The 26,834-nt window shown below is 36.5% G+C and overlaps 1 protein-coding gene across 5 annotated transcripts in view; it reads right to left on the bottom strand.

Annotated features, from left to right (window-relative positions):
• Positions 1 to 26,834, bottom strand: part of SPTLC1 (serine palmitoyltransferase long chain base subunit 1) — a 58,997-nt gene that overhangs the window by 12,066 nt on the left and 20,097 nt on the right. For 3 of the 5 annotated variants that reach the window (XR_008233442.1, XR_008233441.1, XR_008233443.1), the window contains exons 6-15: positions 26,521 to 26,653; positions 24,655 to 24,784; positions 22,729 to 22,818; positions 21,883 to 21,990; positions 20,384 to 20,479; positions 19,981 to 20,077; positions 18,591 to 18,645; positions 13,429 to 13,546; positions 12,471 to 12,544; positions 2,373 to 2,468 (exon numbers count right to left, since the gene is read on the bottom strand). Coding sequence is in view for 2 of the 5 variants with exons in the window: in XM_052776485.1 (XP_052632445.1) it covers positions 11,892 to 11,985; positions 12,471 to 12,544; positions 13,429 to 13,546; positions 18,591 to 18,645; positions 19,981 to 20,077; positions 20,384 to 20,479; positions 21,883 to 21,990; positions 22,729 to 22,818; positions 24,655 to 24,784; positions 26,521 to 26,653 (995 nt within the window). In the remaining 3 variants the exon portion in view is untranslated. The other 2 variants (XM_052776485.1, XM_052776487.1) reach the window with 2 other exon arrangements.

The following is a 26,834-nucleotide window of genomic DNA, read 5'->3' as shown; positions in this document are numbered from 1 at the left end:
TTATTAAAAAGTAATTATGGAGCAACAATAAGAAAACAACAGTGTACTAACAGTAAACTCAACTGTGGTTTATTCAATGCTTCATTTTCAGCTTAGGAGGCAAGCTTCCAAAGCACAAAAGGACAAGCAAGATGTGGTGATTTTGGACTTTCTCTTAAGAAATATTTCCCCCACCTACTGTACATCTAGACCACTTATGTAATATAGCAGACATTTATTTATGTGTTAGACAGATAAATGGCAGTATTAGAGCACAAGTTCCTTAAAAAGCAGTGTTGTAGGGACCTTATTGATCATGAAGCACAGAACCAACCATCAAACATGGTGCCAGAATGCATAGGTCATGCGTGTTTCCAGCAGTAGCTTTCTAGTCTTTTTTACTACTGATGAACATGCCACCATATGGTAAGAAAGGTGTCCAAACTGTTCGTGGTGCAAGACAGTATGTGCAAGAGCAGTCACTGAATTTAACAAGATAGCCTCCATAAGCAGCCGTTACTATCTAGAACTACAATTCAGTCAAACGCTACAGACAAAGAAAATTTTTATTGTATTAACAGAATATTCCTAAAAGATGTAAAACTTACCTCATCTCAGTTATCCATTCTGCACCAGTAACAAACTTTCTCTCATTTCCTTGCTTTGATGGACCTGTGCTATCAGGTTTATCCCCAATAGATGACACCTTGTATTTCAGTACATCATTCTTTATATCGCAGCCCTCAGTATTCCATTGTCATTTCTGATGACAACAATAAATCACCTAGGGATAACTATTGTACCCACAAGAGGACAAAATTTGAGATCCAGTTTCAAAGTCTATAAAGTATTTCAGAATACCAGTTTGATGAGCCTGAGCAGGCAGTTCAGACAGGAGAGACCTATATCCAGAGGAATTCTGAGGGTACCTGCAGTGGACTGGTTGAATCTCCAGCTTAACTCCACACTCAGATAGGTGGTGTACATTCCCAGATGTTACCACTAAACACAAATCCCTAAATAAGTGTAAAAGTTAGTATTAGGCACACATTGTCTACTAATGTGATCTGTGTATACCTCAATGCTGCCATAATTTCATTTTTACCATTACAGATCTTTGAATTCAGGGCCCTCAGAAGCTGGGGTGGTGGTGGTAGAAATTGTTCTTTAGGTTTTTTTAAATCACAAGCACTGGGAAAAAACTACAATTGAAGCCATAGTTTGGGTATAAATAATGAGTCAGACAACTGTTTTTTATTTTCATTTTTGTTTTCACTGACTGAGAATGTAAATTGAACTTTACTGCTATTGTGCTTTGTTCTCCCTCTCTGTGAAAATGTGTTCTGCATTAAATCGCATGGATAAACTAGAACAGCTCCAAATATCACCCTTCACTTTTGTATAACACAAGAGCCAAGAAAAGATAGAGAATGTGGTTTTATGACCAACAGATGGTGTAATTGGTATCATAGATGTTTTTATGTCAGGGGGTCGTAGGTTCAGCCTCCATCTGGAGCCTTCTCAGATCTGCTGTGTAGCTAAATGATTAAAGAAGCTATATTGGGTCAAAAACACAACCACCTGCCTGAGGGTAAAAGTACTGCTTTCTTGATCTAGTTCTTATACTACAGTTGCCTCCCATATTACAGTTCTCAAGCCAACCAATGCAGCAGTTAATACCAACAGGATTCAACAAAATACTCAACACCAATTTGCTCATTTCCTTCAAGATTATCAGTAACTTTTGACGAATCTTATAAAAGTAAGCCTAGTTTTGCTTGCTTGAGTGAAAAGCTATTCTAACTCAGACTGATAAATAAATGCAACAGGCCAAAACCCAAGGAAAAGGAAACAAGTAAGCTGGGTAGACCTTTAGATTCAGCATTGGCCAGCTGGCTAAGATGGCTCACATCTCCCAGTCAGAATTAGACACGTTTGTATTCTGAAGGTAAAAAGCAACATTAATACTCAACACAATTGTTCTTAGCTACAGTTTCTGGATTAGGATCAGAGTATCAACAAAAATGCTCTAATCCTACAGTATTAGGGTTACATATGGTTTACCGGGCTAAAAGGGTGTATGGACAGATCAAACCCAATAATTTATGCACACAACGAGGTCACCGGTTTAATTTCCTCATGGGGCGAGTGTTAGCAGTAATAAAGGCACAAAGTCAGTGAAACCATGGCTTCAGTGGAAACCAATACTCCCCACTACCATAACGTAGGGATTCTACATACTGTTAGTATTATCATTATGTGGTGCACCAAACTTGCCTGGGATACTTCATGTTTTAAGTGCTCTCTGTAGTACTAACACCAGAGAGCTTACCTGGCTAACACTGGAAACAAGTAAAATGTTTCTGTCTAATAAAAAAACCCATGCAAGTTACCATAGTTTCATGCAGTTCTGTCACAAAGCATCCTGTTGCTCTTCGCAAACTCTGGATAGCAGTACTCCTACGGCAGACAAAACAGTGGTCCAGGATCTGAAATTTAAAGATCATGACAGAGGTATGAGTCAAATGCTTTCCATTATTGCATTTCATGTGCTTGTACATAAAAGATCAGTAGAGTCAAACTCTCTTTCAAAATGTCAAAACACTCCCTTACATTGTGTTTCAAGGATTTTCCCATGCTAATGAAAAACTTGGTATTTATTAATACTTTAAAATAAACTTTAACACAAATTAAAAGCTAATGTTAAGTAGATTCATTTATTTTCAAAATTTAAACATAAACCATATTTATGTTCACTTAAAATTATAGGAAGAAAACAACATGTGATCTCATTAGTAGCTTTAAAAGTTTCTCTTGCCCTGTATGACTGAACTGACAGCCTGCTACACCTCTGCAATCATTTGCTGAAGATTTCTCTGGCAAACCTACAAACAAATCTGAAGCCCAGCTTCAAAAATCACAAATTTCAGCTGTTGATAACATGCAAGATCATGTGCTTCTTTTTACAGATCTCTAAACAGAACAGGGTCTTCAGAAAGCAGTTGCTTATTAAAGACAGGTGAAGTTTTTACTGTCTTCAGTGCTAAACATGTTTTTGCATAGGGGGTCATCCGTATTGTACTTATTTACTGGTATAAGAAAAACTTGAGATACAAGTGAGGGGGAGAAAAAGGCATTTTTTCTCTCTCATATATACAAAAAATAGGCATTTTTACTACCAGAAGCAGTGAAATATTTTCCTTTAACAAAGGAAACATTCCCTTTGCTGCGGAGCACTTTTCCTAATTGCCTGTACTATGGGAAGAGTAACAAACACCACATCAAAGTAATAACATATATTTCCATTCCAGTCATCCCTGCATAGTTGAGACATTTAAAGTGGATGCAGGATTTATGAAAATGATTAACTTTTGCTGACCACACCAAAATATTTGTACTAGCTGCCCAGCATATTGCTTAAACACTTGAGTGCCTCTAAGTGGGAGACATCATCAACACAATTATTCAGCAGCCAAGCAAACAAGTTTGTTAATTTAAGTAGTTCTATGTGAATTCATGTAGCCTGTCTTCATGGGTATAGTATGTCCCTTGATTACTGCTCAGGAACATCCACAGTTGCACGTAGTTCTCGGAAAAAATCCATACTGAAAACACTTTACAAAAATAAATAGACAGAGAACTGCAAGTAATAAGGAGGTCATACATCCTGAGACTGTTGTGAAGCACAGCATGATGCTCCTGTATACAACAAACCTATCTTGCCCTTGCATGAACTTCAGGAATTATTTCGTGTCAAAGAGTGGATAATTTCACAGGAAAAGTGATAATGAGAAGACAGGACCTACACCTGGATCTTCCAAGAAAACCTGAAAATTAACCCCCTTTCACCTCTAGTTTTTGGGGGCAAACACTTAAACTTTGGGGCAAGCATTTAAAAGTTATCCATTGGTCTAGAAGTTGCTGTTCCAGTGTCACCTGTAACACAGATGTTTCAAACTTCTCTCTTTGCCAGTAATGCCTAGCAAAAGCAATACTGTGATATCTGTGAAGAGTAAGAGAGCAAGATTAATCAGTGGCCTTTTGGGCTGTGTTCTATTGAATAGAGACAGCAGCTAGAACAGAGTCTGTTTCCACAGCGAGATGCTCTTCCTCCACTTGTCTCCTCAAATCCATCAATACTACCTTAAGGGATCATAAACAAACACACAAAGGTGTGTACTAGCAGCCTAAGTCTCTTATGAGGCTACTCCTGTCATGGAAGTGAAAGGCTTTGTCAGTCCCTTCATCCACCAGATAAGATACTCAAACACTAAACAGATTGGACGTTGTGCAAGTTTCGTGCTGCCCATCAACAGTTCCACAGTAAACTACCCCAAAGGCAAATGTTGCTGCCATTTTTCCATTTGTGACAACAAGAACTCCTTCACCCATGAGTTAGCTTACTGCACCTTTCTTCTGTCCTTGCTGGCTGCACAAAGAATCTCTGAGGCCAAAGCAGTACACATATGCTGAACTTTATTTTTTTTTTTAATTTTAAGGGTCTGTTGTGGTTTCAGCCCAGCCGGTAACAAAGGACCACGCAGCCGCTCGCTCACTCCTCCCGCCCCCCTCCGGTGGGATAGGGAGGAGACGGAGGAGAGAAAAGAAAAAAAACTGGAACCTCGAGGGCTGAGACAAGGGCAGTTTACTGGGACAACACAAAAAAAATTACAACAACAACAACGGTACTAATGAAAGAATATACAAAACGAGTGATGCACAGTGCAACTGCTCACCACCCGGAACCCGACGCTCCGCCACCGAAAGTCGAGAGCCCTCCCCCCGGCCCGCTCCCCATTTATATACTGAGCATGATGTCACATGGTATGGAATAGCTCCTTGGCTAGTTCAGGTCGGCTGCCCCGGCTATGCACCCCCCCCCACCTCCCAGGTTCCTGTAAAAATTAACTCTATCCCAGGTGAACCCAGGACAGGGTCGAAGTAGCCAAAACTTGTTCAAACCTTGCCACTTGATACCATCTCTTAGCTCTGCTCAAAACTGTTAAGAGGTTACTTTTTTTTTTTTTACCTAGCTGTTTTCAACGCTTTCCTTAGCCCAGCATAACAAATGTATTTATAGAAAGATGTGTGGATACTTAATAAATTCCCTTTGTTATTCACACATTGAACTCTTCTCCCAGGTTGCAAAGGGTACGTATAACTTCATTCATTTGCTAGTTTCTATATGATTCTGCAGTTGCATCTAATATTGCTGTGAGGTGAGTCACTATCACTGTTTTTTCTTGCAAACACAAACAGTTTCTGATACGCAATGATTTCCAGTACTCAGAACCAAGCTCACCATTCTCCAATGTGCATTGTTGATCGAATGCACCCAGACTTGGGTGGACCAACAATAGGTGAGAAACAATTCTGGTGACAATTAACTTCTGTAACCTAGTCTCATTACTAAAGATAGCTAGGATCCTGCTGTCCATTTTCTCCATTGCAGCTCCACTGCAGCACTTTGCATTCTTGTATCTTATTACTCTTAACCAGCACTTAATGAGCACTTCATGTTTCATTTTCAAACTCAGGGTCCCTCAAATAGTACCAAATTCCACCTTTGTAAAAAACATCATTATCTTGCTGTCTTCACCTCATAGCATTCAAAAATTGTTTCCATTTTTGACCTGTAACTCCAGCCTGTCTGATATTGCAACTGTGATATCTTACCCACACTTAATTCTATGGTTTCAAATAGTAAAAATGGCAAAACTGACCTTCTGTACTTAGAGGAGATCATTGACACTTGAGTCATTATGCGTTTCTACAGACTCCAACTTAGGCTTCAAAGCTCAAATATGCATGTATTGTAAATTGCACACCATTCACCAGCACTACACACCAAGGAAGAGATGAGCACTGGAACCAGCCTGAAACTAAGTCATTACATTTTCACCGGAATCGTCACCTAAATTTTTAAGCACCCAACAATGCATTTATTTTGGTAGCTATCCTGGAAAATGAAGGAAGAAAAGCAGGAAGATGACTGGAAAACAAAGGTGCAGGAAATAGCAAAATCTTCAAGAAACAAGAGAGCAATTTACTTTAAAGTTCTGATCTTTTAAAATCCTTAAACATTTAAAAATTCTTATTCTCAATATAGCAATTTAGGTATAAGCAATTATTTAAAATTTGCTTATTAACAAAGTCTGAAAATTAGCATATTTCAGTAAAACAATCTGCATACGATCATGCCTATAGCTTAACTTCTTCCGTGTAGTTCTTTTATCCATGAAAAAGTCAAGAAATTTATTATTGCAAATGCTTATTACTGTTTGCTAGCAATTCTGTGTGTAGCTTGACCATGGAAATCTAAGGATGGACCAAAATTAGACCTATAGTCTTTCACCAATAAAATATTCTACCTGAATAGTCATAAATAGGAATTTTGTTACTACTAAGTATTCCATAATATCAGCTACTTTAAAGGCCACTTAAATACTCCCAGATTTTAAACCTAAAGGCTGCATACAAAGGTAAGGGGTATCATAGTCTGTTTAGATTCTGTAACTGAAGTTTACATTCACCATTGACACCAAGGCAAAACTTTACTCAGTAAAAACATGATAAACACAACTGAAGATAGCTTATTAAGAAAATATTATTCTGGACAAAGTTAAAACAAAAAAGTTATTATTTAATCTTTCAGCAATTAACTGTACAGAACAGCCATGTCATTATCTTGTTATGTGAAAGAACAGAGGAAGTCCAAACCAGTGAAAAATTGCTAGGAAGTCAAAACCACCTCTCAGATTATCATGAAGTGCTGGTGTTACATCACCTTTTTTATCCTCTCCCTTTAACATCTGTCTAACATGCACTTCTTGTAATGCAGAGTTTAAATTCTTTCTCTTTCATTCCCCCCAACACCTACTGCGACATTCTTTGGTAATCACCAAAGGGCTTATTCCAAAAGAAACCCAATGTTGAATAGTGCAAGTGTGAAAAATTATTGCCACTTCCTGTTTTGAGTTATAATCATAGAACTACAGAATCACACAACAGCCCAGGTTGGAAGGGACCCCGAAAGACTGTCTGGTCCAACCTTTTGTGGGAAAGGGAGCCTAGATGAGATTACCCAGCACCCTTGCTGGGCTGCATCTTGAAAATCTCCAGCGATGGGGACTCTGCATCCCTGGGGAGGTTGTTTTAAAGTGACTGACTGTTCTTCTCACTGTAAAAAATTTCTTTATGTGAAGATGAAACCTTTCCCGGTGCCAACTTATACCTATTGCCCCTTCTCTTCTCCATGTGGCTCCTTGTAAAGGGAGAGCCTCTGCCCTCTTTGTAGATGCCCTTTAAGTACTGGAAAACTGTGATGAGGTCCCCCCTGAGCCTTCTCTTCTCCAGGAAGAAGAGACCTGAATCCTTCAATTTTTCCTCACAGGGCAGGTTCTCCAGCCCTTTGGTCATCTTTGTGGCCCTCCTTTGGACCTTGTCCAGTCTGTCCTTGCCTTTCTTGAATTGTGGGCACCAGAACTGGACACAGTACTCCAAGCACAGTCTGACAAGTACTGAGTAGGATGATCACATCTCTATCTGTTAATAATGCCCCAAAATGTCATTTTTGGCCTGCATCAAATATAAGTTAACCAGCGGATTATACATTTCCCGTTCTACTTAAGTTTTTCCTCTGACTCCAATACTTACTGGTTTTTGCCAACCCTGGATCCACTGTTGGAAAATCCAGCTCAGTTATCCAAAGAGCATGCAAAGTCAGGTGGTAACGCCTTTAATAGCAGGGGTAAATAGAGAAATCTTATCCATATAACATGGTAGGCAAAACTGCAGTATTTTCTTCTGTAAAGGTCTTTCAAAGCTGGGGCATATTTCATCTGGACTCAAGAGTCTGTTGATACAACAGAAATTCTACACCGAGTCACAGCAAAACCATATCTGGCTCAGTGTCTAGTTTTTCAACAGCAGTTTTGCATAAGCATCTGCTACCTAAGCACTAGAAATTGGTCATGTAGAGAACTGTCCTTCCCTGATACACTTCCAGCTATCTGCAGTTCAGCTGATTTATTAGTTTATGTGACTCCTATTATGCACATTTTGCAATGACCTAGCACACACTGCCCAGGAAACTAATATCTGAAAAAATCCATCAACAGCAAAACAGAGTAAGTCCATTATCTTATTAGCATGAAAACTGCCAAAGAACACAAAACCACAAGAAATGTTATCCAGACACTTCCTTTTATTAGGACACTGAAACAGCTTAATGTACAAATGCTTTGCATTAGTTGTAAATATTTCCTGTGTTCAAGCAGCATTTACAGCTCATGTATATTTCTTGAGTCATCTTAAGATGCAAGACACTTTTGTGGTAGCAACTTCATACATCAGTAAATGCCAACACTCCACAACCCTGTTTAAAATAATAAAGTCCAGATGGAGTGACAGGAAGGAGACAGTACACCATTCTGTGCAGTGACTGGGATCATATTTCAAAAATGGGAAAAAAAAGTTATTCAGCCATACCTCTCTTTCTAATACTCTCCTTATGCATTTTACCTCCTATCCAAAAATGATTACTATAATAAACAGAAAAGGCATCTGTAGGTTTTCTTATAAAAACAATGAACCTACAAAAATAACGATCAATTATTTTTAAATATTCAAGGAAAACAGATATCTGTTTAAAAAAAGAAAAAATATATATATCATGGGAGCACGTCTCTTCAAGCCAAAATACCTTTGAAGTATAAATTTGTTCTAGTCCACCTCAGTCCCCACATATTGCAAGCAACTGCTTTCATCAGGACAATTTCAATCAATGGCCACCTTATTATAGTTAAAAATGCATTCCTTCTCAACTACCAGATACTACTCTTCAGTAGAAAAAAAAAAAAACTACACTTACTTTTGATCACTATTTATTAACGTAATGCTTCCACTTAGCTGAAACTCTGTTCCAAATACTTGGCAGGGCAAAATACATAAATTAGTTGAATTAAAATTAAGAATCTAGATACTTACTTTCAATAGAAACTTCCAAGTTCAGGTTAAGGCCCTTACGTGTTTGATTCACCTCACAGCATCCTGCTGAACAGCTTTCCATTTATTTACTAAGACCCCAGCCTCACTCCCACATCTGAAGAAATGGATTAAGAAGTCCCACTTCATCCAAACATAAGCACAAAGCAACTGAAACAGGCATGTTCATATATTTATCAGCCTAGACCACTGAGAACTTAAGCACCTTAACAAGCTTCTGATTTTTTGTCAGAAGTTTAACCAGAAACACCTGCTGCCTCCCTACCCCCAACCAACTTTCTTCCCCAGAGCCATCCTTCCCTTCATCTTCTTGCCATGTCAGAGACATTTATCAAAAAAGCCAAAATGAAGAGGGCCAGACATGCTTAAACTGACCAGGGATATCTCTACACCAGCTACATCTCATAAGCATCTTAATTTCTCACATAGACCATGTGTATGACCTGTCAGTAAAACACACATTGTAACAGTACTTCAACTGCTATCAACCATAAGGTGTTCACTTTAGTGTGATCTAAATGCTTCTTTTCCATACACTTGTAAACAACAAAAATGGACAAAGGCAGTTTTACCAATGTTTGAGTGCTGGGTATGTGTTTGCCAAATGAATCAGATGATAGTATCTCTTAGCAACATTCTTGAACTTCTGTTTCATCAGAACCACTTAGTCACAGTTTTGAAACTGCCAGAAATTTCACTCTGCTTCCTGCCAATTTAGGTGTTATCACTTCATTTTAAAGCAAAAAAGAAAAATAAAAACAACAAAACAAACCCACGTATCTAAAGATTGTTGCTAATTCTCAAAAGTGCAACAAAAAAAATCCCCCCATTTGCAGACAACATAAAATAAAATGCAAGAAGTGAATATAGATTCTGCAATCTAGTATTTCGATGCTAATTGGTGACTTGCTTACCTTCACAGGTTTACCTTGAACTCCAAACCCATTTCTTATGCTGCATTGGAATCCAAGTACCTCATTTGTTCCCAGCTTATACACAAAGGCTTGCGTTTACTTGAATATTCAAGTTTCAGTTATCAAACCAAAAATGGCTCACAAGCTCAAAGTATAGCGGTAAGTTTTAATTTCCATTTCTCGCAATCTCTGAGGTTCTTGAGAAGGTTGATTGTTCTGCGCTTCAGTGCCAGTCTATAAAATGGGAATCAGCTTCCTTCCCCACATTTTTGCCCTTTTAAATTGTTGGCTTCTCACAGGCTTTTACTCATAGTTAATAGAGAAAAACGTAAAACTTAATGAAATAGAAGTACTCTTTCACATTGGGATGAAAGTTTCTCTACATTGCACAGATAATGATTTGACTATTTCAAATAGTCAAGCAACAATCACAAAAGTGCCCCAACACAACTTTAGCTGGTTTATCTGAATACACACAGGTGAGAAGTTTTGAAAGCCAGCACAGACACAGCCACTATGAACTGAAGTTCATGCTCATCTGATGCAGAATATTCAAAAAAATACAGCTGATCATGCTACAAAATCTAATTATATGATAAGTAAAAATCTGAATCAAACATGATTAACTTTTTATTTAAACAATGATGTTTCTCAAAAATAGTCCTGTAGTCATTGTAGCAGCAACCAAAAAGGCACGTAAGTACAAACCAACCCAGAATACAGATCAGACAGAATATAAAATTTTTAAACAGGCATTCTTAAAGCAAAATCCTGAAATACATAGCTATAGTTTCTATTTTATAAAGAGGTACAGCTTACTGTCATCCTTCCTTACCAGTTTCCTCTGATTGGTGTAATGCATCCATCTATGCTTACTGAAAATCCTGACAGCATAACCTCCAAATATTACTATCCAATTCCATGGGGATTTTATGTGCATGTATTGAGTTGTGTTTCAGTAGTATTTGTACTATCTAAACTCTTATTAGCTATCTGTGAGTCTTCCCCTCTAAGGTATAGCTGTTTAGAGATAAAACTTAGCACACACCATTTTAGTGCTTCACAGTAGTTTGACTAAGCTAGTATTTAGCTGCTGTTTCAAAACCTTGGTTCATTCTTCATGTTGCTTATGACTCATCCTCAAGTCTGGTGCAAAGTCCCCCTGACTGAACATACTATAATGGAATTACACCATACTATAATGGAATTACACCATACTATAATGGAATTACACCAGTTTCACAATTCAGAGGTTTCAGTTTCGATGTTTTAAAGTTAATAGCATGAAAAACCTCACCCATAATATCAAACATGCATATAATTACATATGAAATGCAGGAAGCATAGTACTTAATATGAATTTACCATTTAGATAATGGAATTCTCTGGCCAGTTATTCTTAAAAACTGGCTTCCAAAAATGGTTAAAGAAAGATATAAACAAAAAAGAATTGAAGTTCTTCCTATAATTCAGTAATAAATGATATAATATAGCACAAAATTATCTCTTAATGTGTTATTTTCTCCATTTTGGTAGTATTAGAAACAGTCTATATTATTTTGTGGAGGGGAGGGAATAATTCCTTGAAATTTATTTGAAGTTCCTACATTCTGAGAATATGCAGAGAAAATTATACGTTTTAGATGTTTATGGGGAAAACAATGTTCTTATACATTTTAAAAAATGTTTAAGGGTTTGAAGAAATAAATTTAAAACTTTAAGATGTAACTTATGAAGGAGTCCTGTATGCAACAGTGATATCCCATTTTAAGGAATGCTAGTAAATGTTAGAGTTTGAATTGCAAGTACACTCTGTCATTCACCAGTTCCAAAATTCAGCATTCTTGCCCTCACTGCATTTGTACCATTCTGAACAATCTTGTTACTCAGGTTTCAAAGCCATCAGTGGAAGAACTTGAATATCTGAAGTCACTCTACAGTGTAAAACACTTATCCTGATAATCTGGGGAAAGATGAATCCAAAACAGCAGTCTAATTCAAAACAGACTGTACAGCTTCCTTAAGAAGTGATGCAGCTTTGTCCAGTTCTTGTTCTGTTTGTTCCACTGTTATCACTACTCGAATACTAGAAAAAGAAAACCAGAACCATACACAGTAAACTTTACTCCTTGCCTTCAGCTTCAGACTTTTCTTGTACTGATTTTAACACATTAAGATCGCTATCTCTAGGGAAATTTTTATGAATTCAAACTCAACCAGAAACAAGACCTATGACTAAACAGAAATGGTCAGGCTACTTTCCCCACCCCACCCCTACACATCACAGAAATTTGGTTGTTATCTTCTTTACCTGCAGATGTGCAGCTCATGGAGATGAGTCTGGTAACAGGCAACATGCTGATCACTAAGATTAAGGTAGTTTTGATACAGTTATTTCAGGGTATTAGCATCCTGTAAGTCACTGAAAATGTACCTCAAAATGGAGCCTTTCCCATTTGTTACAGGACCAACTATTCAATCCAGTCTACTGAACACAACCCCATCACTGTATGAAAAGAGATAGAGAGTCATATTCAATAAAATGAAATAATGTATTGACTTTCTACTAACCTGGGTGGAGGAAGACATTTTTCTTCCTTCTCCAGATAGCGGGCCTGAGTTAATGCAATACCACTATCCATGCACTACAAATAAAGAAAATACAGCAGTCGTCAATCTGAGAACTTCTGATTGCATGTCCTTTTGATCACCAAATACACATAACTAACTTCTATGAGTTTGGTGTCAGGATAACTGTAAGTTCTTTCCAGATGGAGGTTTTGAAGGTTGTGCAAAATCATCTTTAATTTTAATACAGCATAAACACATAAAACAGGTTAGGGTGTAGCTTCTTTAGCTTTCATCTCCAAGTAATGAGACAAAAATGCTGCATTAAGTAGGCTATTAAATCACATGTAAGCATATTTTCAAGGAAATCAACTTCAGTTTCTTTTTTTGTGTAGTCCTCTTTACCTGCCACCTGAAATATAAAACTTCCTCATCAACCTTTATCTCCTTCATGTGGGAGAAAGAGAACCAATGTGTATTGAAGATGGAAAAAATACTACATACAAAACATGAGATTCTTCACACAAAAAAGCAAGTTCATGGACTCAAACAAGCAAAATTACAGAAAGCTAGACCTTAAATGGTTAAAATACACCACCAGAACTCTGTACAAATAATAGCCTTTATTCTTATGAACATCATGACAGTTTCCTAAGCAACAGTTTTATACGCAAATTTAACTTGAGTTTTGAAGTACATAATAGGAAATAATTATTTTCTGAAGTAAAAGGTCCAACATATATTTTTATCCAGTGCAATGGACCTAAACATCTGCAGCAAGAAATGGTTAGAAGATGGTCTTTAGTACAGACCTGTAGTCAGCAATGAAACTGAGTTTCCTGCAGCATTCCTACAAGACATTCCAACAAGTTACCCAACAAGCCTCCCTACCCATATGCACTTCATTCATTATTCACACTCAAAGGCAATGATATATTTTAATTGCTGTGGGGACACTTACACAATCCACAATTCTTTTGAGTAATTTCACATCATTTTCTCGAGATCCACAGCTCTCTTCCAACTGTAGGTGCAATGCTGGAGAGAAAGATTCCCCCACTACTTTTAAGCCAGAAATCCTAAAACAAATAAAAAGCCTTTAATGCACATCCTATTTGAACACACGTGTTAAAAGTTCTAGATCGTGTTTCCTCTTTCTACATGGCAAATGAGAAGAGAGGAATATTTCACTTTACTAATCCTAATGCAGACAATTTCAGCTTGCAATAGGTAAATATAACAAAACTTATCAAGTGAATGTCTTTCCTAAGGAGTTTACTAAATGTAGTTTCAGCAAGTTTGTGTAACAATAGTGATGACTCCTTTTGCAAAAAGCATTAACAATTTAGAAATTTTGAAAGGATCCTTACAAAGATGTAGGAGAAATGTTAGTGTTAGGCCTGTATGCTGATCATAAAAAGACAGCTAGTTAAGTCAAGTCTTTAGAGTCTATATTAAGATAATAAATAATAAAACTTTTTACCCAGTTATGTGATAAGAAGAAACAAGGTTTATTTTTTTGGCAAGACTTCTGATTTAAAATTATTTCCTGTAGAAAATCTTTACAACATCATCTGTCACTCAGTCAGAAGCCCCTCTAAAACTAGTTATATTACTAGAATTGCTCCCCTGTCTGTACATAGGGACAGTTGTTAATCGGGTTCGTAGAATTTGATTGAATGATTGACATTTGATTGTCATTGTCCTGACAGATCATATCATCATATTCAGGACTGAGTTATTTATTCCCCTCCAAAAAAATGTATCCAATACCCAAGCAAGACTTCTGGTCTCAAAAATTAACAGATCCCATAAACACATGTCTACCATCAGCTGTAATTTTGATTTCTTGACTTTGATGAGCTTGCCTCACACACAGTGTAAGTTTATACCCTCATTTTCAAATAAGTTTTCTATTTTTACAAAGTTCAAGACCCAGTCAGAGCAGAAGAGATGTGAAATCCATAAACACCAGAACTGAAGCCTACAGGAAAGAGAATTGGCACTATAAACACACTGAATCAATTATAACCTTGAAAATATAAAATTATACTCTAGCACAGAAAGCATCTTGCATTATTTCTACAATGCTATTTCAATTCACAGTCCATTCCAGAAAGACAAATCAAACTGATATTCTTCTTCAGCCACAAAACTGCAAACATTCTGATGTCATTCACCTTGCTAACTAACATACACTTGCTAACTAACCAAACACAGGCGATTTCTTTAATACACAAGCACACACACTGCGTTTGTCTCACTACTGCACTCATATCTAGGGATCAGGGATACAACATTTGGTAACATAAAGGACAAGCAGTTCGAGGTCCAGCTACAAGGTAGAAAGACAATACACAGTATAGCTGTATAACATATCTGTTCTTAGCTATGTTTCCTAGGAGTGACCTGACTTCTAAGAAGTAGCGTTCTACAAGTAGGGAGATGGCAGCAGAAGTCAGACAAGTTGCGCTGTAATTTTTATCTATTTGCTGGAGAACAGAGTTTAAGGCAAGCTACTAAAACAATTAGGTTTTGTTTAGAGAGACACAGTATTAGCTTCTAATTATAAAATAGGCATAATTCTTCAGCTGAAATAAATAATCATAAACTGCTCCCTCCAAAGTGTAAACGAGAAAAAATGAGTAGGAAGCAAGCTTTGTATCACTTCCATTCAAACTGAGTCTTTGCCTGAACAACATGCTTTGTATTTGCTATACACTTACTCACAGAGGCTGCTTACAAGTTTCAAACTTAATTTTAGTCTTAAAACTTTTTCTGTCAGTCACAGCTGTAGTAAACTGAACTACATAACTCATCTTACCCAACCATTTGAAGAAACCCAGGAGTTTAACCTGAGGTCTTCTGATGGCAATACTTCCACTTTCATGTAAAGTATTAACTATGTTTTTCAGAGCCTCTGCCAAATTAAGATTCAACAAATATTTGAGAATCCAATGCATGCACACTGTGACTTTCCTGAAATCAGAATTCACTTTCCTAAGAAATGCTGGAAAAGTTTAATTTTCAAACAAAACCATACAACTTCCACACACAAAAAAAAGAAAGAAGTCTGAAAGATCTGATTTTGAAGTAACAAAGGAACAAAACTAGCCTCCTGAACTCCAACGCTCCTTTTAAGGCTAGTTCTATATTAGTAAATTAAACATGCCTTGGACTGTTTTCTGGCCCTGTGGTGAATGGGTATGGAATGACTCACATCCATACTTTTAAAATCTGAGTCTCCGCATTGGGGTGGCCACATCCAAACTGACCACTGGGAACAGCTTCTGGCTCACGCCAACTCTTGAACTGTATCCAGGAGTCCTTTCAAAAAGCGCTGCTTGGCCTGGGCCAAACCCATGCCACAGATCACTTCAACAATTTGACAGACTAGACAATCAAGATCCAGTGCCCAGGAATGCTTCCTGACATTAATGTACCAGTATGGATGTAGCCTCGGGGAGCTCTCTCTTCACAGCTCTCCACGCCCCAGCTACAAGGCTGGGCTGCAGAACTGAGTGGCAGGACCAGGCTCTTGGTGGTAGGGAACCCTGTGTAGCTGGGCTGCCCTGAACGCCATAAACATTTCCATCGGTTTTGCTAACAGAAAACTAGAATGAGGTCTCACTGAAAAAATGTCAAGTTTCTCTGGACGGAAAAATCTTTAAAAATAAATCTGCTTTTCCCCAGTGAAAACTTGCTTCATTGGAAAATTCTCAGCCAGGTGTAGGATATGCAGTAAGTAATTAACTATTTAAAGGATACCATCTACTACTGTCATGCTTTTTTAAAAGCCACAATATTCTGTCCCGTCCATCCTGTTGCCCTGCAACAGAGCTTCTTCATTTCTATTTATTTACTAAGACACTTAGATATTCTTAAATACAAGACAGAAATCTACTTTATCTAAGGTTGTTAGGAAAGTTAAGAATATTCCTTATTTCTGTTAACCATCCCACCACTTACTGCATTTTCTTATGCTTTATAAATTGCCATAGACAATAAGAAAGTAGTTCTATGCAGGATTCAGAAGAATTCTTCCATTTCTTCCACAAACTGGCACTTGGCTTGTACCCAAAACAGGAATAAACATCAGTCATTCCTCTAGCTTACAATACTACAGTTTCTTCCCTCACCATAGTCCATATAAAGACCAACATTTTTGTAGAACTCTAATCATGCACTGGTCCTTAGATATCAAGTCCTAAATTTCACGGGGTAGTTACACTTTGGCTAAAAGAAAGATTTCCTTTACTTTTAATTTGTTCCTCTCACTGTATTTGTTCTATTATGAGAAAGGAGAAAAGCCGTATATTCTTTCCCACCTTCTTTGTGTACAGTTCTACCACCATTTTACACTCTCTTTTAAACCAACAGTTAGTTCCACTCTGTCACAGTGAGAGCACCAAGAATTGGAGTCAAGCAGCAGCCATGGTTAGGCAGGGAAAATGAGTGCATTTAACATCACAGCATTAACAAAATCTTTTTCTGAAAACTTTGCCTCCTCTTTGAACCATCACACACTTTTTCTAGTGTGGTTATCAATTAAAGAAAAACAGACTGGACCCTGCAAATATTAGTTCAAATCTTCTCTCTGATAACTGCTTTATGCAATTGCTAGGATAGTTTTCCTGCTACAGGGCTGCCCAGTTCCCTGGTGTTGGTAAATCTTTCAAGTTCTTTCTCAGTTTGACCTAGAAGAACTATTCCCTTTGCAATTTTTTGGACCTCTATATTACCACACAGTTTTCCATATGGCAAAAAATACAAAAGTCCTATTACAGACACTACTTGTTGATTTGTGACTATACTAATAACTGAATTTATGTGAAAAAGTGGAATCAGTCACAGGATGGAAAAGTACCAGCCATGGCTTATTTGCTTCTGTTTTGCAGTAAATATTGACAAGTAAAAGGTTGATAATTTTTCCTTACTTTTTTTTTTCCCCTGTATTTTAAACATATTTGTAATGATCACCTAAAAACAACAGGTAGAGAAGAATATTACAGTTAATCTCCTTTTAGCTCAATCATAACATTCTATAACTAGCAAAGAAGAGATGCTAACAGTTTTCAAGTTACTCTAAAATTTTAATTTCAAGCATAGAAGCATCTGTGTATCTTTGACCTGAAAACCTATGCATTTTAAACCTGTATTGAAACAGAACACAGCCAAAGGAGACAAGGATTATGTGATGGTAGGATTACTCCAAAGAAGTTGAATGTAGCTAAAGTTCTAACATAAAACATCAGGTAAGCAGGAAACTGCTTATTTGAAATAATAAGCAACTCACTGAATAACTAAGTAACTAATACTACAGAAAAATCAGCTGGTATAATCAATCACGCTTTATAGATTTTGTGTGTGTTTAAATGTTATTCATTTCTTTAAAATGTAACAGAAAACTGTTGAAGGATATAAATTGTAAAATACCAGCTAACATAATTATTCTGCATATTAAACAGTTGATGAATAGTCACAGTAATTTCTGTATTTTTTAGTATCAAAACCTGTCAGGGAAAAAAGCAATTACTCAGTATAGCCATCTTTTAAAACAGGATAGTGTTAGGAAACTTTAAACAGAATCCTGATTTTCCAGATAAATTCTAGCAATTTTCTATGTGACTCTAGAACAATGAATATTTCTTCTACGATTTAACATTCAAATCTTGTATATAAGAACAGTATTATATTAAAAATGATTGCAAGGTACACTGAGTTGCCTGAAAGAGTATCTGCTAAGCTATACACCAAATGCTTTTACTTAGACATTATTTTCAAAATGCTTATCAACACTTCGTACCGCTGAAAGCTACCACACTCTCCTGAAGACTTAAGTGTGTAAGGGCTTGTAAACACCCTCACTAGCATTAAGGTGTAATCTCATTTCAATACCTGTAAACGGATTTTAAAAACTTGGACTCTTTTTAGTAGCATAACAGAGACGGTTGGAAAAGGATGACTTTCTTCCTTTAATACAAACATAATTTAGTGTACACATCCCAGTCTAAGTATCTGTAAAACCAGAAACAGATCTGGGCAAGGAGAGTTCTTTAAAGTTGGCATTATAAAGGCATGGTCAAATTAACAATAGCCAAAAAAATCCTCCAAAACACTTACCCCTGTAAAGCTTTGTGAATTCGTTCGCATTTAGCCCGAAGAGTCTGAAAAATGTCTGCACACGCAAAAAGAAAAAAAAAAAAAGAAAAGAAATAAAAAACAGAAAAAGGAAAAGGCTTAGATATCCTGTTTCTACTCCACATTTCTGTATGTCTTAAGATTTCAAAAAAAGCATTTGGAAGGAAAACGAAGATATACATATGTATTGAAGTACTAAGACTTTTCACTACTCTTCATAATGTTCCTGATTCCCATTTCTGCCAGGAAATGACAGGCTTTCAAGATCTGACAAATGCATTACTTCCCTTTATCTCATTACTCCAGCTGCATCAGTTCATGATCATATGGAAAGGATGACACAAACACTTGGTAATGGGATTGAAATGACAGGTCGAACATATTGCTATCTATAAAATATCTACAGCCATGCAGACTCTGCTCCTTGATCCTTTCACCAGCTCACTGCAGATTCTTAAACAGGAAACTTTGACTCCTGGATCTGCAAACCTTGGTTCTTCTCCTCAGTAAAGGTTGACCCTCCACTACAGCTAACAGTCCCGTAACTTACTCTTAATTTTTTCTGGCTTTTTTTTAAGTTCTGAGGACTAGGCATGGGCTACCCAGTAGTTTTTATTTATTTGTGACAAATTAAATACTGTATCTCTCTGCAGATGTCCTCCAATCCGTTGGCACTAATGTAGGTTAAAAACAAATACATACAGATTTGGCCAATTTTATCCTTCTCATGTGTCTCTCAACCCCTCCACCACCCTCAAAAAAAAAAAAAAAATCTTTCTTAGGTTCTAGCAACAAGGGCAATTCTCTGACTCCTAGAACAGAAACTCCTGCCTGCCAACTTTATCCAAACACTCTGTACTTAGTCCTGCCAAAACTGCAGGTATTTTTACCATGATCATTCCCAAGATTCTTGCCTGGATGCTTACTTGAAGAAGAAAAAAAAATAATTATGTAGTGCAAGTGGAAAGGAAACGGTTGTTCCATCCTGAGGAAATACATTCCATTGTTTCTCTTTAACCTTCCCTTCCTCCATTTGTCTTGAAGGAATTTGTTTTCAAGGAAAAAGCATATTTCTAGTCTATAAAGCAGAATAATAATTTCTTATTTGCTTAGTGAAAACCATCTCTGTCCCTCCTAGCCTCAACTAAGTTGCTCACTTTCAACTGGAAGAAGGAAAGGGGACGAAACACTGAAGAAGAAAAGCAGGATAGGAAATTATACCAAGAGACAATCATGCATGTAAAACTAATTAGCTGAAAAAGAGAGAGGACTTAAAAGAGTAAAAGAGTGAGGAATCAAAGTAGGGAGAAGTATGAGTTATTAGTTTGGAGTGAAGAAAGACTGAAGAATAAGATTTTCCTGAATTAAGTACCTGGATTATCTTCCATAATATTCAGAGCCTCAATAGCAGCAGCAGCTAACAAAGGAGGCAGGGATGCAGAAAAGCAATAGCCTTGACCAGACAATCGCTGTGAGGGAAAAAGAAAAAAAATTCACTTTTTTGCTTATAGCAGTATAGACAATGTTTTAAAAGTTAGTTCACATACATTTAAACAAAACAACCTCTCCTCCACACTTAGAGGTTCATGGAAGGATTTAACAGTACATCTCCAATTCATCTACAAAATTTCATAGAACCAGACAGTTTCTGTATAGAATCAAATGTTGCATAATAATTTATATCATAACATTCCTTGCAAATAGATTTTAGTAACTAACTCTCGTTTCTAAGTAACTAATCCTGCCACACCATATAAAAATGAGACCTGACTTACCTGATGGTCAATAATAAAAGATCTTCCACAGCAAAATCCTCCAATAGAAGCCAGTGAATTTTCCATGTTTGCACTAATAAGATCTATATCATCAATCTGCCAGTTAAATTAACAAGTTAAGAGATGCTTTTGATTACATCAAGACTATTTATAAGATAAATCTATTAATGACATATCTCGTTTCATATTATCATGAATACTAGAGAAGATCCACCAAACTATCACATACTAAAATGAAGCTACAATTGAAATAACAATTCTAAGCAATACAAAAGGACTTTAGAAATTGAGATTTATGGATCTGTAGATAATATACGCAGGATCACTCCTTTCCAGGCATTGCAATGTGAAGAATACAAATGGAAAAAACTAATTATATAGATACTGGTGACAATTCCTCAGAGCACTCAGTGTGACAGTGTCCTTTAAGAATGTAATTAGTCCCACTGCAGTCAGCAGGAGTTAGAATGTGATTGATTGAGCACAAGCCTAGTTAAAATTGAGTCTGAACCTTAGAGACACAATTGTCTTATTTCACTTGTTAGTTGGAAATACGTTTTTTGTCTGGCTCTGTAATATACACTGATGACCATTGCTACAAATTCCCATTCTAAGCAGACAAAACTGAAAGATTATGTTTGTAAATTAATTTAACATAGAAGCCAATTAATCACTTGGTACTTGGCAAGCTTCACAGTAGCTCTGTTTGTTTCCTTTTCTAAAGCTTTTTAACATTCTTTTTCTCTTTTCCACATTTGTAATTAAGACACTTACAGTAAAAACAACAGGACATAGGGGAAGACAGAATGAATTCTCAGAATTTGATATGTCACTTCCAAGGTGAACTAGACACTGTCAGCATGTAGTGAGGGATGCTCCACACTAAGACACTGGCAACCAAAAGAGCACTTCTTTCTTCCCCAGCTCAGGTGGCTGTGGTAGCAAACAACCACAAGGATACCATTTTGGATTTCCAAAGTACTCCTCAGCTGAATAAACACCACAAAAGACTCTTGAAAAGACAGCGTGACTTAAGCTGCCAGTAAAGTAGTACAACAACGTCTTTGAAATGACCATCAGATGACCTATTTTTCCCCGCTGGAGCAAAAGGCAATAGAGCAAAGCAGGCTGGCTATACACTGAGATTTTTCTGACTCACCCCTAACCCCCAAGTATTTCTGTGTAAACATGACACTTAAATGTTTGTGGCTGGAAAATACTGCAATCATCATCTCACCAAGTGTCCAAAAAAAGGAAAAAATCACGCATTGTAAAAATTCTTTTGTTACCTTCCTCACTAAAGATAAATAAAATTATTTCAAGTAAGCTTGTGAAAGAAAACTGCCAAGACCCGAACACTTTAAGACTGATAAAGTATGCTTAAATTTCTACCGTACAGTACTGAACATTGTTAATGCCACAGGTATAAGAAATCAATTGTGCATTTGCTTCTGTACAAGTCTCTTGTTCACAACAAAGCTCACAAAAAAGGCACTTACATTTATTCCAAAGTGTTCAGTAATTCCTCTCCCATGTTCTCCAAGGACTCCAAAGGAAAGGCTCTCCTCCAAAAATATTCTAACTTTGTATTTATACTTCAATTTTATCTAAAACAGAGCAAATGATATAAAATAAAAGTCAAGCCCATCAGAATTTGGTAACAAGATGGGTGGGGGAGATAAGGTAAAGACAGACAAGTACAGTATCCTGAATACTGCAAAAATGTCAGCTCTAGAGTTGTATTCTGTCGTTATGACATTTTAAAAGCCTTCAAAATTCTTCCACCATGTAAAACTAGAGTAAATCTCATAAATGTTCATGTACCAAAAAAAAATTTATTTTTTTTTAAATAGGCTATCAAGTACTTTCGAGATGATGCATTTTCACAGCATTTCTTCCGTTATCTACTAGAATACAGCCTGCACAAAAAGCCAATTTATGCTGAATAGCAAGTGTTTTCCTTGGAGTCACTGTTTACGACAGCTGTGTGACAGTTTCTTTAAAAATTCTTTTTTTTGTATTATATATAATTTAGTTTAACAATTTAGTATCATACACCATAGCTGAAAATACAGTATATTTTACAGGTTGAAAACTAAGACCATAATCAGATATTCATTTGCAAGTCTCATTGCGTTTAGCTTCAGAATCCTAATCCTGATCAGAAGTTTCAAAACAAAGTAAAATTTGGGATCACCATTTCATGAACATTTGAGAAAGCAAGAAACTAAACAAAAAAACAGCATGCAGAGTTTTTCTGTGTAGGCTTACCTATATGATACTACTATTTCATTAGCCGCATGTTTTCATATGCGGAGTTTAAAAGGCAAACTCAAACCACTTACCAATTCTGGAAGAGGGCAAACATCTCCTGTGTTCATATACAATCCTTCCACTACAATAAACCTTCGAGTTACACGGGCCTTGCGAGGATTCTTCAGAGAAAGATATGGTTTCAGTTCATGTCAACTGTTACTAACAAGCAAAGCTTTGAAGATATTTTGATAGGGAAGGACAGTAATGGGAAGGGAAGGAAGATAATGTCTCTTTTTCAAGTAAGCTTTCACTTTAGTTTAAACTTAGTATTTATCATTTGTAATAAAAGTTGAAATGCCTCATTGGACTAGTTTTTCTTTGTTTTGTAATAATTTTAAAGCTTTTAACTCTTATGCAAGATTTATGTTTTGCAAGAAATCATAACCAATCCATTTGAACTTTATGAATAAAATACAAACAATACAACTACAGAACAAATACTACAAATCTTGGTCTCTATTATATTAATCATTAGTCTGAGCATTTAGAAGGCTTTTCAACAAGTGGTTTGTGCACTAGGATTCTCAATGTAGCACAAACCTCTCACAAGTAGTGTCTTCATAAAACACAACCCAAAAGTATTCATAACATTCAAGTTACAATTTCCTTGTCGGATCTCTGGACAATATAGATTGTAAGGATATCCTGCACTGGTTTCTGTTTAAACTTCAGTGGTATGATTTGAGTTCTGTTGTTTTAAAATGCCATTCCCCTGTTATTTACTTTAAACCTTACTGATACCTTCTGATCAAACATATTAAGTCATGCTTCGTACTATTTTCAGTTCTTGTAAAAAGATTCGGAGAACATGTATTCAGCTTTTCTGAGTGGTAGGCACCAAAACCAGGCACAGTCCACTCCACAAGTTGGACCAATTCTAGTGGCAAGATCTACCCCTTCCTAGTCAGCGTGTCTTAGTTATACACACATGGTCTATATTAAGATCTTGGCCACCAACTTTATGTTCACATTCCACTAATTACATTAAGAAACTTTAACCATGTAGCTAAATCAAAGCACTCTGCTGGAACAACCCAAATATTTTACACAAATTGCACTAGTCTGTCAACCACATCTAAAAACTCATGTAAAGATTATCTAACAAAACGTATTCTCCATGAAGACATGTTAACTAGTACGTTGTCTATAAATTTGCTATTAATCAGATCCTTGACTGATTTAGACTGATGTTAAGCTGATTGGCTTATAATTATGCAGTTTATCTACTTTACTTTTTCTATGTGTTAGCACAAATTCAGCTTTCTTCCAATTGTCTGTAACTTTCCAGCATTCTGTGAACAAGGCACATATTCACCTAATTCTTTTAAAAATCATTTAACCAGGTTATCTGTACTTGCTGATCTTGATTTTAGTAGCTGCTTTTGGACACCCTTTTGTATTACTGTCAGAATGAGAAGCAAGCCATCAAACTGACCAAATTTTTCAAGTGAGAGAACATCTTTAGAGTTGAGTGCAAGATAGGGGAAGAGTCTAAGAAAAAAAAAAAATCATATAAATTAAAGGGTTAGGATTAGCTGCTTTTGTATTGATTGTACAGTATGGCATTCGAAATGATAATTAACTTGCATGATTTATTAAGAAAATGCAGTTATACAACTTTCTAAGAGACAAAAAAAGCACTCTGTGATAGTATTTAAAAAAAAAAAAACCTCACACTTCAGTCATCTGCCTATAAAGATATTCCCCTACTACCAGTGCCTGTGAGCTCAAGTCCAGTGGTTACACAGACAAATGCAAGTAAATAAATATTCTTTAAAAAAAAAAAAAAAAAAAAATCGATCTTAATTACATAAGCAACATTAACTGCTCAATAGAGGTTTATGAAAACCAAATAACTGCCTATAAGCATTGCATCCATTCAATTACACAACCTAGTAAAACATGTGGAGGAGGTGGCACAAAAGAGTACAAATATTTCTTCAAAGGAATGGTACCTTTTGATCTTCAGTCTCTTGTTCTTTCAACAGTCGTTCAAGGTCAGCCATATCATTATGCTTAAATAACTTGATATTACTACGAGATGCTTGTAATCCCTTCTGAATAGCAAAGCAGGCAGCTTCATCTCTGTAAACACAGCAAACCCTTCTAAGTTTGTACTGGGTTTAAAAATTATTCAAAGAAAGCTGGCTATTAGGACTGTCCTGCTTTTGAGCAGATATCTGTACTTAGGTGTAGTTAAAACCAGATTTATTAAAGCATCATATATTTTATTTACATTTTGAAAACTCATTTCCAAAGCTTCTCAACTTTCCTATGGATGATAGCCAATAAAAAAAAAAGCCAACAGGTTTTTTCTTGAAGTGTACACTGGTGGTTTTGTTTGTATGTGACAGCAGTCTATTTGAGCACAGCATTCCATGGACCAGGTACAATACCATGGTAATCATTCCAGAAATCTCTCACTCCATTTGCTCTGGGTCTTAGAAAAAAGGCACAAAGATGTGCCTGTAACAGTTATAGTAGTCCTCCAAGTATTCAAAATCTGCTTTTTAATACCCTTTGGGAATTACTATCTCAGTGTTCAAAGAACTATCTGCCATTTTTAAGTGTTGGAAAAGCAAACCTCTGAGCATGATAGGGTATGCAATTTCACAGCTGCCCAAGGCGAATAATCTTTTAAAAGTGGCAACTAAATCAAACATTCTGTACATACTAAACACAGTAATTTCAACCAAGTTGCTTTGAAATACAGCGAGATCTTTTGTCAGTGAGAAGCTGAAACAGCACAAGATAGCTAAATCCAGGATACACTGGCATCTTGAATAGCGTGCATGATCCTGGTCCATTCGTCTCAAAAAAGCTGATCCAGAAAATGTTCAAAGATGACCAAAAACTAGGATCAAAGTTATGAAAGAATTTCTGTAAAATAAGTCAAATCAGCTGCAAGCCTTACACTTAGAAAAGAAAGCACTGAAGAAAGATTTTGGCAGACAAATACAAAAGTATCAGTGTGTCGTGACTTAACCCCAGCAGGCAGCTAAGCTCCACGTAGCCACTCACTCCCCCCGTGGAGAAGATGCATCAGTTCACTCTCTAAAAATCAAATGTATCAACTGAAATAAGTAGGCGTTATATCCAAAACAGGTATTTGTTCATATTTTTTCATAAAATGTTCAAGCTAAACTGTGAAATTACATGTCATAGAAGCATTGTGGTTATTAAAGATTTACAAAGGTACTAAAAGAATAGGAATGTTTAAGAAAAACCCATCAGCTACTACTAAATCCAAACCCTTCTCTTTGGCTCAGGAAGTTTTGAATATTGTTACATTGTTTCTCCTGGTTTTTTACTCTTCCCTAGACAAACTGTCACTGGTTACCCTCAGGGACCAGATACCAGGCTTGCAGAACCCTTAGTTTGACCCTGCATAGCTGTTCTTGTGTTATTTTAACATGCACCAAAATTTATCCAGCTAATCCACTGCAAATACACATGCAGGGAACAACTGTCCTGCAAGAAATGTGAAAAGCCAGCAGTAAACAGGAGAAAAACAAATATGACTGTACAGTTTCTTCAGAAGAAAACTAGGTATTAGACTTCTGTTAGTTCTTGCATGCACAAGTTTGGGGTTTGTTTTTTTTTTTTTCCAGCTGACCGTCCAAGTCTGCTCTTTCATGATAAAAGCAGTAACTGATTTGATTTCGAGTATTTGGCAAAGAAAAGATATTTGAGCTTTGTACCACAAAATACTTGATCAAAATCAGCATTTTTTTCTGAATGGTTAGCTTAATACGATTAACAGTAATGAAAAAGAAAAATTGAAAAGAAAACTCTTTAATCTGGCATTTGTCAATACTTACACAAACACAATGTCCCCTCTTTTTGAATATGCAGGAATAGCACTGGCAATTGTTGCAAATCCATATGAGTATATAATAGCTTCCTCTGTCCTCATGAATTTTGCTAGTCGTTCTTCTAATTCTAAGTGCACATCTATTTGAGAGAAAAAACGAAAAATCTTAGACCTATCAGAAAGACTATAATTGCTTTTAGCAATCATCTAATTGAAGCAAACAATGTTTATTTGTAGGAAGAGCGTTACAACAAATAACTTCCCAAAAACCAGCTGCAACCAATCCAGCCTTACTTAAACTGACAAGTAACCCAATATTAA

This window comes from Harpia harpyja, chromosome Z, assembly GCF_026419915.1.
Source record: "Harpia harpyja isolate bHarHar1 chromosome Z, bHarHar1 primary haplotype, whole genome shotgun sequence".
NCBI classification, from domain to species: domain Eukaryota; kingdom Metazoa; phylum Chordata; class Aves; order Accipitriformes; family Accipitridae; genus Harpia; species Harpia harpyja.
The sequence above is the reverse complement of the archived record's forward strand: the minus strand, read 5'-3'. Positions and strand labels throughout refer to the sequence as shown.